Genomic DNA, 12,009 nt, shown 5'->3' with positions numbered 1-12,009 from the left:
TAAAGAAACTTCAATGCTCTGATACCATGTAAAATTCTAGAAGACTCTCTCTCTAAATCAAACTGTGATTCTTATTGAAAAAAAAATGAAAAGAGAGTACAAAATCAATGAATTATACCTCACCACTACTCCTATATATACATGATGTAAACAAGCTAAAACTGTGTAACTAACTCCCTCTTTTGGTGGGGAAAAAAAACTATAATGAAGCTTATCCTATTCTAATATTACACGTGTGCTTATATCATTTTTCCAGCTGTCATAAAATCTATCTACACTGCTCCAAGTCAATGCATAAAATCTTCATGAAATGGCACTGCCTCAATTGTTTCTAATAGCTCTGCCCTTGCCAAGATTGATTCTGCAGTGTCCACTTGAACACTAGACTTCCTTTTTCCAGCTGCTATACTAGCCACTTGATTACTACTTCCAATTCCAATTGCAACACCCTATTGTACCTCATATTGCTGTACTCTTTACTTCTCATTTTTCACTTTTGTAATAGACAGTAGCTTAGTAAGCAGTATATTGCATAACTGTGGTAATGGCAGCACATGAGCAGAGAAAAATCAGAATTAAAAATCCATCTTACTTGGGGACTAAACTATTTTCTTATTTAGCAATTAGCATATGACAATGTGATCACCTTTTATTTTATTCGGCTAGCTTATAAATTAAGAATAGAGATTCTAGAAAGGATAATCAAAAACAATTGTATGAAAGTGAGAGAGAGAAAGAGAGAGAACTTTTTCAATCACCAATTTTCTTTTTTGGTAAAAAGAAAATGGGTCCGGTTAATGTGTGCCCTAAGTAAGCCATCCATTTTTAAAACATTTTCTCGAAAATTGAAAAAAAATGTCAATACTTTTTCAATTTTCGAGAAAATATTTTAAAAAATGATTAATTATTATGTGCCCTAAGGGCACACATTAACAAAATTCAAAGAAAATAACTAAACACACTTGACTTTTTTGGGTAAGAAGGTCAGTCACTCAAAGAAGGAATATTACTTCAAACTTTTTTTGCTTTTTTGGGGGATTATTAGCCCATTGGAAAAAAAGAAAATTAAACAAAAATTGAAAAATAGAGAATGAGAACAATATTATTAAACTGATAAATCTACTGTACAAATGTCAAATTAACACGATTTTCATTTCAGAAGCATTTGTAAACCCCAAAAATATTCTAGAAACACAGTCACTCGTGTTCTTTACTTCCAAGTTTCTATCCTAGGCCGTTCATATAAAATAATTAGAATATTTAAAAATTTTCTAAATAGACCGTACCTTTTTTTTTTTTCTTTTTTTCTTTTCTTTTTTTGGTGCAAAGGCCTTACCTTTCTTTTAGCTGTGTTTTCCTATACCACTTTCTTGGGCAAATGGGCCATTGTGACATTGTCATATATATGCTTGTCTCCTAAAAAAATCACCCAATTTGGTTTACGAAAAAATTCACATTTTGGAAACCAAATTTGTTGCAAATTTAGTGAATGGAAAGCTATCGTAATGAGCAAAATGCAAGAGGCAGAGATTTTTATGAAGCTGAACCCAAGTGGAGGGGTGATCTGCACCAATATGGAGCCAAAGAAGGTTGTGAAATCGAGCCCAAGTGAAGAACAGGTCACAGTCACAGAGCCCATATGGTTGAACAAACAAAAACCTGGAAGTGTCATTCCAGCAAAGAGGAGGACAGTAAAGGAAATGGTTTTTAAATACGTAGCCGAATCCATGGAAAATGTTTTCCGTGCTCCTTGCCTTCCTTCTTCCCCTGAAGCCTTAAAGTCCAACAAGGCCAAAAGCTGCATTTTCAAGAAGGGTAAATCTATTTACCCACACACATCATAGTCATACTTCAAGAAGACTGCGCATATATAATTTTCTAAGGCCACCAGCAGCCACATGTAACATAGACTATTTCTTGCTTGTCATTTCTTTATCTATTTTACTTTGCGGTTTATACTTTTCAATTTTATATTTCACTTTGATTTGCTAAGTGTGTTAAGTGTACTGGTTGTTTTTTTTTTTTTTTTTTGAGCTAAGTGTACTGGTTGTGAATTCTATTTTGTTAATATTGCAATTTAATGATTTAATACCACAATCCTAGTAAATTTGGATGGATTTTTTTTTTTTTTTTTTTTTTTTTTGTGCGCGCGCGTAGAAGTTAGATCAGATACACATTTTTATGAATTACTAAGTTCAATAACAAAATCCGTAGCTCAAATGGGAAAAAAAAAAAAAAAAAAAAGTTCAATAACGAAATCCAATTATTCTTTTTCCTCTCACTAGCAATATTATAAGAATGAAACCTATTACTGGATTTAATTAGTTCAAAAATTGCGAAGGCTTGATCCCCGCTGTGGGTTGGAGACTGCCGGGAAATAAACAGTGTATACTGTATAGAGAATTAGAGATAATAATAAAAAATCAGAGAGGGTCCTCCAGACCAATCAGTTCATAATTATTCAGTCTGCTACAGCTCCGATGTTTGCATCACGAATTAAATAATGTTGATTGCTTAAGTCGCAAATATTTTTTGCTCCAAGTATTTCATTCTAAGTAAGCGTTTAAAAATGCTATATTTAAACAACAAATTTCATAATTTATTGAGATGATTGATTGTGATTAATGTAATATTACTTTTACATAAAACCACTCTTGATAAGTATTACTATGTGACCAACAATCTCTTCAAATGAAAGGATTTGGGTCCCAGAGTTTACACACTTTTTTCCTACCAGATCCATAGGTCTTCTAAAGAAATAACGAATATCGTGAATACATCGTAGTATAATCTTATTAATTTTTAAAAAATTTAAGTCCATAACTACGTATGCAATATTTGTAGCAGTGTATTTAAATTTAAAATGCAATTATTTTAATTTTAATGAATTTATACTTTTTCTAATAAGTAGAGTGAGGGAGGGGAATGTGGAGTTAATTAGAACCATAAACATCAAACATCGCAAATGATTCTATTATCATTGGCAATTACTTGAAACCTAATCTAGACTTTTTAAGGTAGCCGATAATTTTTAATAGGGTAAAGTACTACTTTAGCTCCTAAACTTTTACCAAATTTTTTTTTTTCATCTTTAAACTTTGCAAAGAGTTTTTTTCAAAAGTTTAGAGACAAAAATAGCGATGAAATTTTTTTTTTTTTTAATAGTTATGGGATTAAAAAAAAACTTTTTGTAAAGTTTAAGCACATAAATAAAACATTTTCAATAACTTAAGGATAAAAAATGATTTTTTTCAATAATTTTGGGACAAAAAATGAACTTCTTAAAATATAGGGATGACAAACAAACTTTTGATAAAATTTTGGGACTAAAATAGTATTTACCCTTTTTAATAAAGATGAAGTTTTTTCTCACCTAGAGTATTGAGTTTGATAATCCCCATAAATCCTCTTTAGCAAAAAGAAATTGCAATAAAGGATTTTTTTTGATAGATAATTCGATAATTACAATAATTAAGAGCAAAATTTAAGTCTTGATAGTAGGCTATATCACTTAAAAAAAATTGAAGGTTATAACATTTAAGAGCATTCACAATAGTTAATGCAAAATAGCATTTTAGCCCAACTTTGCTCAACGAACCCCCAAAAATACCCACATTGAATTAGCATCCCATTAACCAAAATAATATTTTGCTACAATACTTATCATAATAGAAAATGAATGAAGAAATAGCATTCTAATAAAAATTAAATATATTGTAAATAATCAAACGTGTGTATCTTAAGAAATGGTCATTTAAAAATTTAAAATACAAAAATTAGGTTACCATGTCATAATAGAGAGAAAATTTTGTACTCAGCGATGTGGACAAGGGTCTAGGTATAGAGAGTGAATTATCTTAGGTAGTTATTGAAGCCTTTGAAAAAAGAAAAAGTTAATCTATTGAAGATATTGTCACATGGTCACTAGCTGCTGATTGCTTAAGCTGAGTCAAAAGGTAGAGGGTTATATATCCTGTCTCTAGTCAACATTTATATAAGACCAGTCATTGGCAGCCGCCTCACATTATTTTAGTCCATAATGAAACAATGAAAGCTTCCACGTTCCAATTATGCAATCTAAGAACATGTGCTCCTACTAATTTTATTTTGGTTTAGTATAATCTAGAACATATACAATAGACTAATAATAGTTTCAGTCCTCCCAATGAGCATTGTTTTGCTCAAAGTAAACAATATGCTATTAAATTCTACATTACATTTGTCGGCACAAAATAAATACAGAAGGGATTTGAAATCCATTCTTTTCCTAAAAGAAAGCAGATAATGCACAAAGCACCAATGCTCTCGACAAACAATTTGAATGCTTTTATGTACTTCATACGCAAGTAATATTAGAAGTTTAGCACTCTTTTTCCAGATTCCCTTGTGATGAGTGCAAGAAATTTTTTGACCACCAGTTCATAAAAATGGACTTTTGACCAAGTAAAACTAAAAAGACAAGTACATCATACTGAAAACAAGGGGCTAATGAGAACATGCGTGAAAACTTTAAAGTTACTAAACAAAATATTGCTGATGTTCACAAGGTATTGTCGGACCTCGGAAGCCAACCTTATTGATCGGTTACCACTAACATATTTGAGCTATGATTGCATGTTGACACATTGTTATGATTAGGTTTCTATCAAACTTTACTAGTTTTAGTTCAAGCTAACCACATTCAATAATAATGTGTGTGAAAACTTTTAGTTCAAACTACCTCAGAAGCACAATTATCTAAAAGAAATTACTTAGAACCCAACCTGGACATAAAAAATATATATATATATATATATATATATATATATATATATATATAATAAGATATATGTTTATTCGGACATGATAGCTAGGAAAGCATCTACAATATGGGAATCAAATTCTGTAGCACATCACTTGTGCAAATGAGTTTCTGGTGCAGGCTTCTCTAGAGATGAGCCAGAAACTCATTTGAAATTAGACCTCACCTGCACCAGTAATTATTGGAGCCATGGTGAGGTATAATTGTGCAATTAATTAACACCCCCTCAAAAATGTATATATTACAATATTTATAACTAGAAAAAAAATATATCTAAAGTTAGGATATATTTGGAGATCCAACACTATTATTTGGAGATCCGATATTGAAAATGCCATTTGGAGCAAAAATTAAAATTTATCTTAAGCTTTTTATTTTTTTTTTAAATAATATGTTTTTAGTAAAAAAATAATTAATGTAATCCACAAAATAAATGGAAAATTAACAAGAAAAAAAAGTTATAAATGCTAGGTTTTCTTAGGAAATTTATATAAATTTCATGGTTATTAGGATTGTATCAAATTGATTGTTGAACCGTCAAATCATTAGACTAGACAAAATTTTGGTTCAGTATGAAAGGAATATCAGATTAAAGAAAAAAAAAATACCCAACACGTGGGATTTAATTTGAACCATTTGATTTTTCAATTTAAAGTTACTTTTAGCAAATAATCACAGTAAATTTTGCACTTTTATTTATGGGATTTTTAAGTTGTGTGCTTTATACTTGAAGTAATTAGCTAAAAGGTCAAAATTTTTTATTTTAATAATTGTCAAAGATCAATTATAGTGTCTAATTTTTAGTCATTTTGTACATATAAAAAAAATAAATTATGTATTTGAATACATTTTAGAGCAATAATATTCTAATAATTTCAATCTTTGGTATGCTTGAATATTTATGTTTAAATTTAATATTGTCTCAAATTTTATAGTTTTTTTTATTCAAAAAATATTTATAGTTTTTTTTATGTAATTTTTAATATATATATATATATATATATATATATATATATATATATATATATATCTATATATATTATGGTTGAATTAATGACACAATTGTTGAACCCGTGAAACATCAAACCACCATGTTGACAGTTCGATATTGCTAGGTTCAATTTTGATAACTAGGCTAAAACAAATGGATCTAAACCCATTATTAATATTATATTCAAAAGACCAAATGAGAATATTTACTTGTAGGCTAATTAGCTTATAGGCTAAATGAGAAATGTTATTCTCACAACAGTTTTGGAGTGATACATTGTTAATTGCTTCTATTGGTGGGTAAAAAAGAAATTTTAGTGGTAGGTTTAAATTAAAACTAGTAACAATTTTACATATAGAATTTGTTGTGAAAGTATTATAAAAATGTTATGCACGTAGTACTTTTCAATCTAAATTTATATACGTGTTTTTTCTTTTCTTTTTTTCCTTTTCCATTATTGCTATACAAGTTTACGTTCTTTAATCTTTTTGTCTTTGTATAGTCATTTGAATTGAAATATAATACATGCATTCAATTGCATTCATGTTTCATATCTATGCCATATATATGTTTCTTGGATTTCTAGTTCCCGGAAAACACCACTCAATCAATGACAAAAGATTGGACTCGGCCACGGTTGGAGCCAAGAGCTCAAGGCACAATTCAAGCAAAAGATAAGCAGGCGATGTTAAGGACTCGTTTGGTACACGTGTTTAAAAACTGAAAATTGTTGTTTGAAAATATTTGTGAAAAAACGTGTGGGTGAAACAGTATATGGAAATACGTGTAATATTGTTTAAAAACTAAAAAATTTTATTTGAAAAGACAAAACAAATACCCCCTAATTAACTTAGAGCTTCCACAATGGTGGTGGTATAGGTAAAGTTTTTACCTATATATGGCTGTGCACTATAGTTGAAAGCTAAAACAAAAAAAATTATTCTACCTCAAATTAAAATAATGTTTTTTTTTCCTCTTCCCGTTACAGACTCCCTTTGTTTCCCAAGCTCTTGGTTCTCTCTTCCTCCATCTCCCTTGCCAAGCTCCGACCATCTTTCTTCCTCAACTCGCCTCCAACCCAAGCCCTAAGTCCCAAGCCTCCATCACTGACCCATTTTTGGCGTTTTTATTTCTGTTTCGGTATGGGTTTTAGCGTTTGTGTTTGTGTTTTAGAGTGGATTTTGGGCTGAGTTTTGGGTTGTGTTTGTGTTTGTGTTTCGACATGATTTCGGGTTGGGTTTTGGGTTTTGTTTGCGTTTCGGGTTTGTGTTTCGTGCGTGGGTTTTGGCCTCTCTTTGCGTTTTGGGCTAATTGTTCTCGATCTGTTGGTTTTTATATGGGTTGCTCATATTTCTGCTATTTTCCTGGTTTTTCTGATTTGGTTTTCTGCTCGTTTTTGCTCATATTTGATCTGTTTGTTTTTCTGGTTTTTCAGATCTGGTTTCGATTTGCATTTTTTTGGTTTAGATCTGGGTTTCTCATATTTTTCTGGTTTTTTTTTTATCTGGATGGCTCATATTTTATTTTATTGCTTTGAATGCTAAAATAAAACCATTGTTGGGTGTTTTATAAAGTGAAAAGTAAAATAAATAAAGCAACTTTTGGTAAAACCATATAGCTAAAATTATGGCTCTGTCACTGTGGATGCTCTTAGGGTCCGTTTGGTTGGGAAGATGGAAAAGTGAGAAGATAGAAAATAGAGAGAGGATAGAAAAGTGGGAGGATAGAAATTTTTTTAGTTTTTCTCAGTTGTGCTTGGTTGAGAGGGTGGAAAAGTAGAAAGATAGAAAACTTTTTGGTTTGGTTGAAAATAAGGTTTGTATAAATTTACTATCATATCCCTCTTAAATAAAAGAGAAAGTAATACATTATACTTTTAAAAAAATTGTGTATAGATAAAAGTGGACATTTAAAAAAAAAAAATAGTATAAGAAATCATTCAAAAGTGTTTTCTTAAAAAATAATAAAAAAAATAAGAGAAAAAAAGAAAAGAAAAGAAGAATCCACCACTTGACTAAACAAAAGAAAGAAAAAAGAAAAAAAAACCACCGTTACAAGAGAGAGAAAAAAAAAAAAAAAAAAACCAAGGTTATGGTGGGAAAAAAAAAAAAAAAAAGAACCAGAAAAGTCGGGCAATTTTGTCAAAAAAAAATTCTCACTTTTCACTCCAATTTTCTCTCCAATTTGGAGAGATTGTATTTTGAAGGGGAGGAAAGAAAATTTTTGAGCCCCACCACTTTTCTCTCCCCCTTTCCCTCTCAACCAAACAGTAAAAAATGTCATTTTCTACTCTATTTTTTTTTTCTTATTTTCCTCCCAACCAAACACACCCTTGCACACACTCCATTTGCTTGCTTCTCCTTCCCACTCCGGTCTTGTCTATTGATCTTTTAAATAAGTACCTTAAAAATACAACAGCCAGTAATTGGCCTAATGGGCCTCTAGTTGTAATTACTTTGACCCTGTTCCACTTTACTGAAGAAGTCAAATTGAGGATGAATGACTAATACACAGTCCCCCTTATTGCTTTATTATTATTTTGAAATTTCATTTTATTTACTTGATTAGTATATGTTGTTAGGGTGCATGTTCAAGCTCACTTTTACTCAACAAATCAGGCCAATATCAAACAAATTTAATGAAGCACAAAGGGTCAAGAAAAAGCCGAAGGCCACAGACAAGCCTGTTGAGGCTCATGGGTTGCCTACTAATCTTAAGACTGAGTGCTTACATAACCAAACAGCTAATTGGCATGGGCTAAGGTTTTTCCCTTCTGTCCAACTCGTTGACTGATCAATAGCCAGTCCAAGCTATAGGCCCAACGCTCCCCCCATTCCTGACTCTTATGAAGCCCCAAAGACCCATTTCATCTATCCATGTGGGTTGGGAAATCAGCCCAAAATTCCAAATATTTCTTATTGGGCTCATGGTCCGTGCCATTTTATCACTTCAAGAAATTAACACTCGCGCCTCATGTTATTCTCTTATCTCTTTATGATAGGCTTCCCCAATAAAAAGCCTTTTGAAGTCCAAAGCTGCATGGTTGCAATAAAATCCAACTCACTAGGCCGAACTCATACCAAAACTAAATGACTCCATCATGCAAGCATGCAACCCAAGTGGGACCACAAGGAAAGACAGGGGACCGTGTTTGGCAAGAAAAAAATAAAATAAAAAGAGAAATGCTAAGTTTATAATACTTTTATGACATTTTTATAATAAATTCTAGATGACAAATTATTACTAGTTATTGAAAAAAGTATATCTATGGTGAACTCAAATTATAACCAATAGCTATTTGCCATCTAAAAATTTCTGTAAAAATATTGTAAAATAGTGTTGTGTACATAACATTAAAAATGAGTAAAACAAGAGACATGAGAGAAAAGCAAACAAGTCCCACCACATATCCAGATTTGATAGATCATTAAAAAAGTTGTTCTCTTCTTAGTTAAGTTATACATTCTTGTAATTACTTTGTAATTTGTGTGGGCTTTATTATGTGTCAATTTCTTATAATTCATGTTTAATTTCATTGTATTTGTGGGCTTTATTTGTAAATGGGTTGAGCTTTGAAATTAGTTGAAGAGTTACTAGAATCTGGAAGTACATTTTCACGAGAAATTTTGCCAAATAAGTAACCTACGAAAATGACATGTAAGTTGCACGTGTTTGATTTGAAATTTTGTTGAAAACTGATCAGTTCGCGAATGATTCATCGCAGTCGTCAAAGGGACAAGTTCTAATTGACACTTTGCGTTGGGAGTAGAGTGTTGATCAGCATTTTAGATTTAGGATCCAAGTGACAATTGGCTCTTAGAGCAACCACATCAGCTCATGTAAAAGATTCCGTCTATTTTACACAAAAAACCTACTTTTTCTATTTTACACTATCACTTTTACAAAACACCCACATCAGTTTATCTATTTTACAAGACTTTTCAATAAAATATTCATTCTTCATCAATTTTTTATTAATTTCTCTAATGGTCATACTTTTTTAATTTAAACATATATTTTAAGTAAACTACCAACACCGGTGGCCCGGCCAATGAAGCCACTTGTGGTGGAGGTCTGATGGCCGAACCGCCAAAATAGTGGCTCCGGCGAACGCCGATGGATTGGTCTCGCCGCCCACCATACTGCCGAATAGTTAAATCCATTGGCTCCGGCGAACGCCGATGGATTGCTCGTTAAAATAGTGGCTTCGACAAACGCCGCTGATGCCAAACTACCAAAATAGTGCCTTTGGTGATCACCCACCGGACTAGTGTCTCCAACCATTGTACCGCCATCACCGGTGAGCCGATTGTCATAATAGTGGCTCCGACGACCATTGCCGAATCGATGTCTCCGACCGCCATATTGCTAGAATCGGTGACCGAACTGATGCTACCAAATCGATGTCTCTGACCAACGGTTTTTTTTTTTTTTACCCAACGGTCATAATTTTTATTGTTATATCCACTAGTCATAATTTTGAAATTCAAACGGTAAATTCAAACCTAACTTTAAACCCAATGGTAAATTCAAACCTAAAGGTCATATTTTTTTAACTTTAAACCCAATAGTAAAGTCAAACCTAAAGGTCATATCTTTTTTAACTTTAAATCCAATGGTAAATTCAAACCTAAAGGTCACATTTTTGCTCTATAAATATGACCATTTTCTCTCTAATTTCCATCCACTTCTACAAAATTATCTCTTCCATTCGGTTTTTGTTCTCTCTTAATGGATTTCCATTATGACATTGATTTTATTTTTCCAAATGATGAGCCTCCATTTGACTCATCTTCTGATGATGATGAGTTGGAACTTACTCTAGCTATTGCCATAGAAGAATTAAACAATGAAGGAGCATCAACATCACGTCGTCGTTCGGTTCAACCTCGCAGGTTTATCTGGCGTAATGCTTTGCAAGGTCATGACAGGCTTTTCCATGATTATTTTGCTGAAACACCAGTGTATCCTCCTAATGTATTTCGAAGGAGGTTTCGAATGAGTCGTTCTCTTTTTCTACGTATCCATTCAAGAGTTGAAGCTACGGAACCATACTTTGTTCAAAAAAGAAATGCAGCTAACACACTCGGGTTGTCTTCCCTTCATTGGATGACCGCCGCAATCAGAATGCTTGCTTATGGAGTGTCGGCTGATTTCATGGATGAATACTTGAGGATTGGAGAAACCACTGCAATAAAAAGCTTAAAAAAGTTTGTTAAAGCGGTAGTTTCAATCTTTTCTGAAGAGTACTTGAGGTCACCAAACAACAATGACATTGCAAGATTGTTAGCGGTTGGCCAACACCGTGGATTTCCAGGAATGCTAGGAAGCATCGACTGCATGCATTGGAAATGGAAGAATTGTCCAAGTAAGTGGAAAGGTCAATATATTGGTCATACACGTGATCCAACGATAATTCTGGAAATCGTGGCGTCGTATGACCTTTGGATATGGCATGCATTTTTTGGGTTACCGGGGTCTCACAATGACATCAATGTCCTAGAGCGGTCTTCTGTATTTTCTGAGCTTGCTGAAGGGCGTGCTCCTCCGGTTAATTACTCGATAAACGGTAATGACTATTCGATGGGGTACTATCTTGCAGATGGTATATATCCATCATGGGCAACATTTGTCAAAACAATTCCAGCACCACAAGACTGTAAAAAACAACATTTTGCTTCTGCACAAGAGGCGGCTAGAAAGGATGTCGAACGTGCATTTGGAGTACTTCAAGCGCGATTTGCAATTGTTCGTGGGCCTGCACGTTTTTTTCACCTTGAAACGCTTAAGGACATCATGATGGCATGTATAATATTGCATAATATGATCGTTGAAGATGAGCGACATACTTACCTTGGAGCAAATGACTACAATTATGATCAAATCGATGATAATGGACCTGAACCGGTGTCACATAATCCCACTTGTAATCTTATGCAGTTCATTGAACGTCATAATTCTATTAGAGATAGAGGAATTCATTCTCAACTTCAAGCGGATCTCATCGAGCATCTATGGCAATTACAATGCCAGTCGTAGGATTTTGAAATTTACTAAGTTTAATGTAAACCTTCATTGGAATTTGAAACTTACTAAGTTTAATATTACTGAGTTTCCAAAAGGGACATTGTAATTTTTATTCTAATATTAAACTTCATTGTTACTCTATTAAACTTCATTGTCGCAAATTTGAAATTTACTAAGTTTTTTTTGGAGA

At 32.6% G+C, this 12,009-nt stretch overlaps 1 protein-coding gene across 1 annotated transcript; it reads left to right on the top strand.

Moving 5' to 3' along the window:
- Nucleotides 1–10,523: 10,523 nt before the first annotated feature.
- Nucleotides 10,524–11,896, top strand: LOC142620452 (uncharacterized). The gene is made up of 2 exons (XM_075793814.1): nucleotides 10,524–11,107; nucleotides 11,321–11,896. The coding sequence occupies exons 1-2, from the start codon at nucleotides 10,524–10,526 to the stop codon at nucleotides 11,829–11,831; spliced, it is 1,095 nt and encodes a 364-aa protein (XP_075649929.1). The 3' UTR covers nucleotides 11,832–11,896.
- The last annotated feature ends 113 nt before the right edge of the window (nucleotides 11,897–12,009 follow it).

The sequence above is a fragment of the Castanea sativa genome, chromosome 12 (genome assembly GCF_040712315.1).
Source record: "Castanea sativa cultivar Marrone di Chiusa Pesio chromosome 12, ASM4071231v1".
Taxonomy (NCBI): Eukaryota; Viridiplantae; Streptophyta; class Magnoliopsida; order Fagales; family Fagaceae; genus Castanea; species Castanea sativa.
Note: the sequence above shows the minus strand (reverse complement) of the source record. Positions and strands in the feature narration are given on the sequence as shown.

What these genes read in the sequence shown, in the direction of transcription:
- LOC142620452 (XM_075793814.1), top strand. Translation starts at nt 10,524, where the DNA reads ATGGATTTCCATTATGACATTGATTTTATTTTTCCAAATGATGAGCCT. An exon ending in GGCCAACACCGTGGATTTCC is followed by an intron (nt 11,108 to 11,320) that starts AGGAATGCTAGG and finishes ATTTTCTGAGCT; the next exon opens with TGCTGAAGGGCGTGCTCCTC.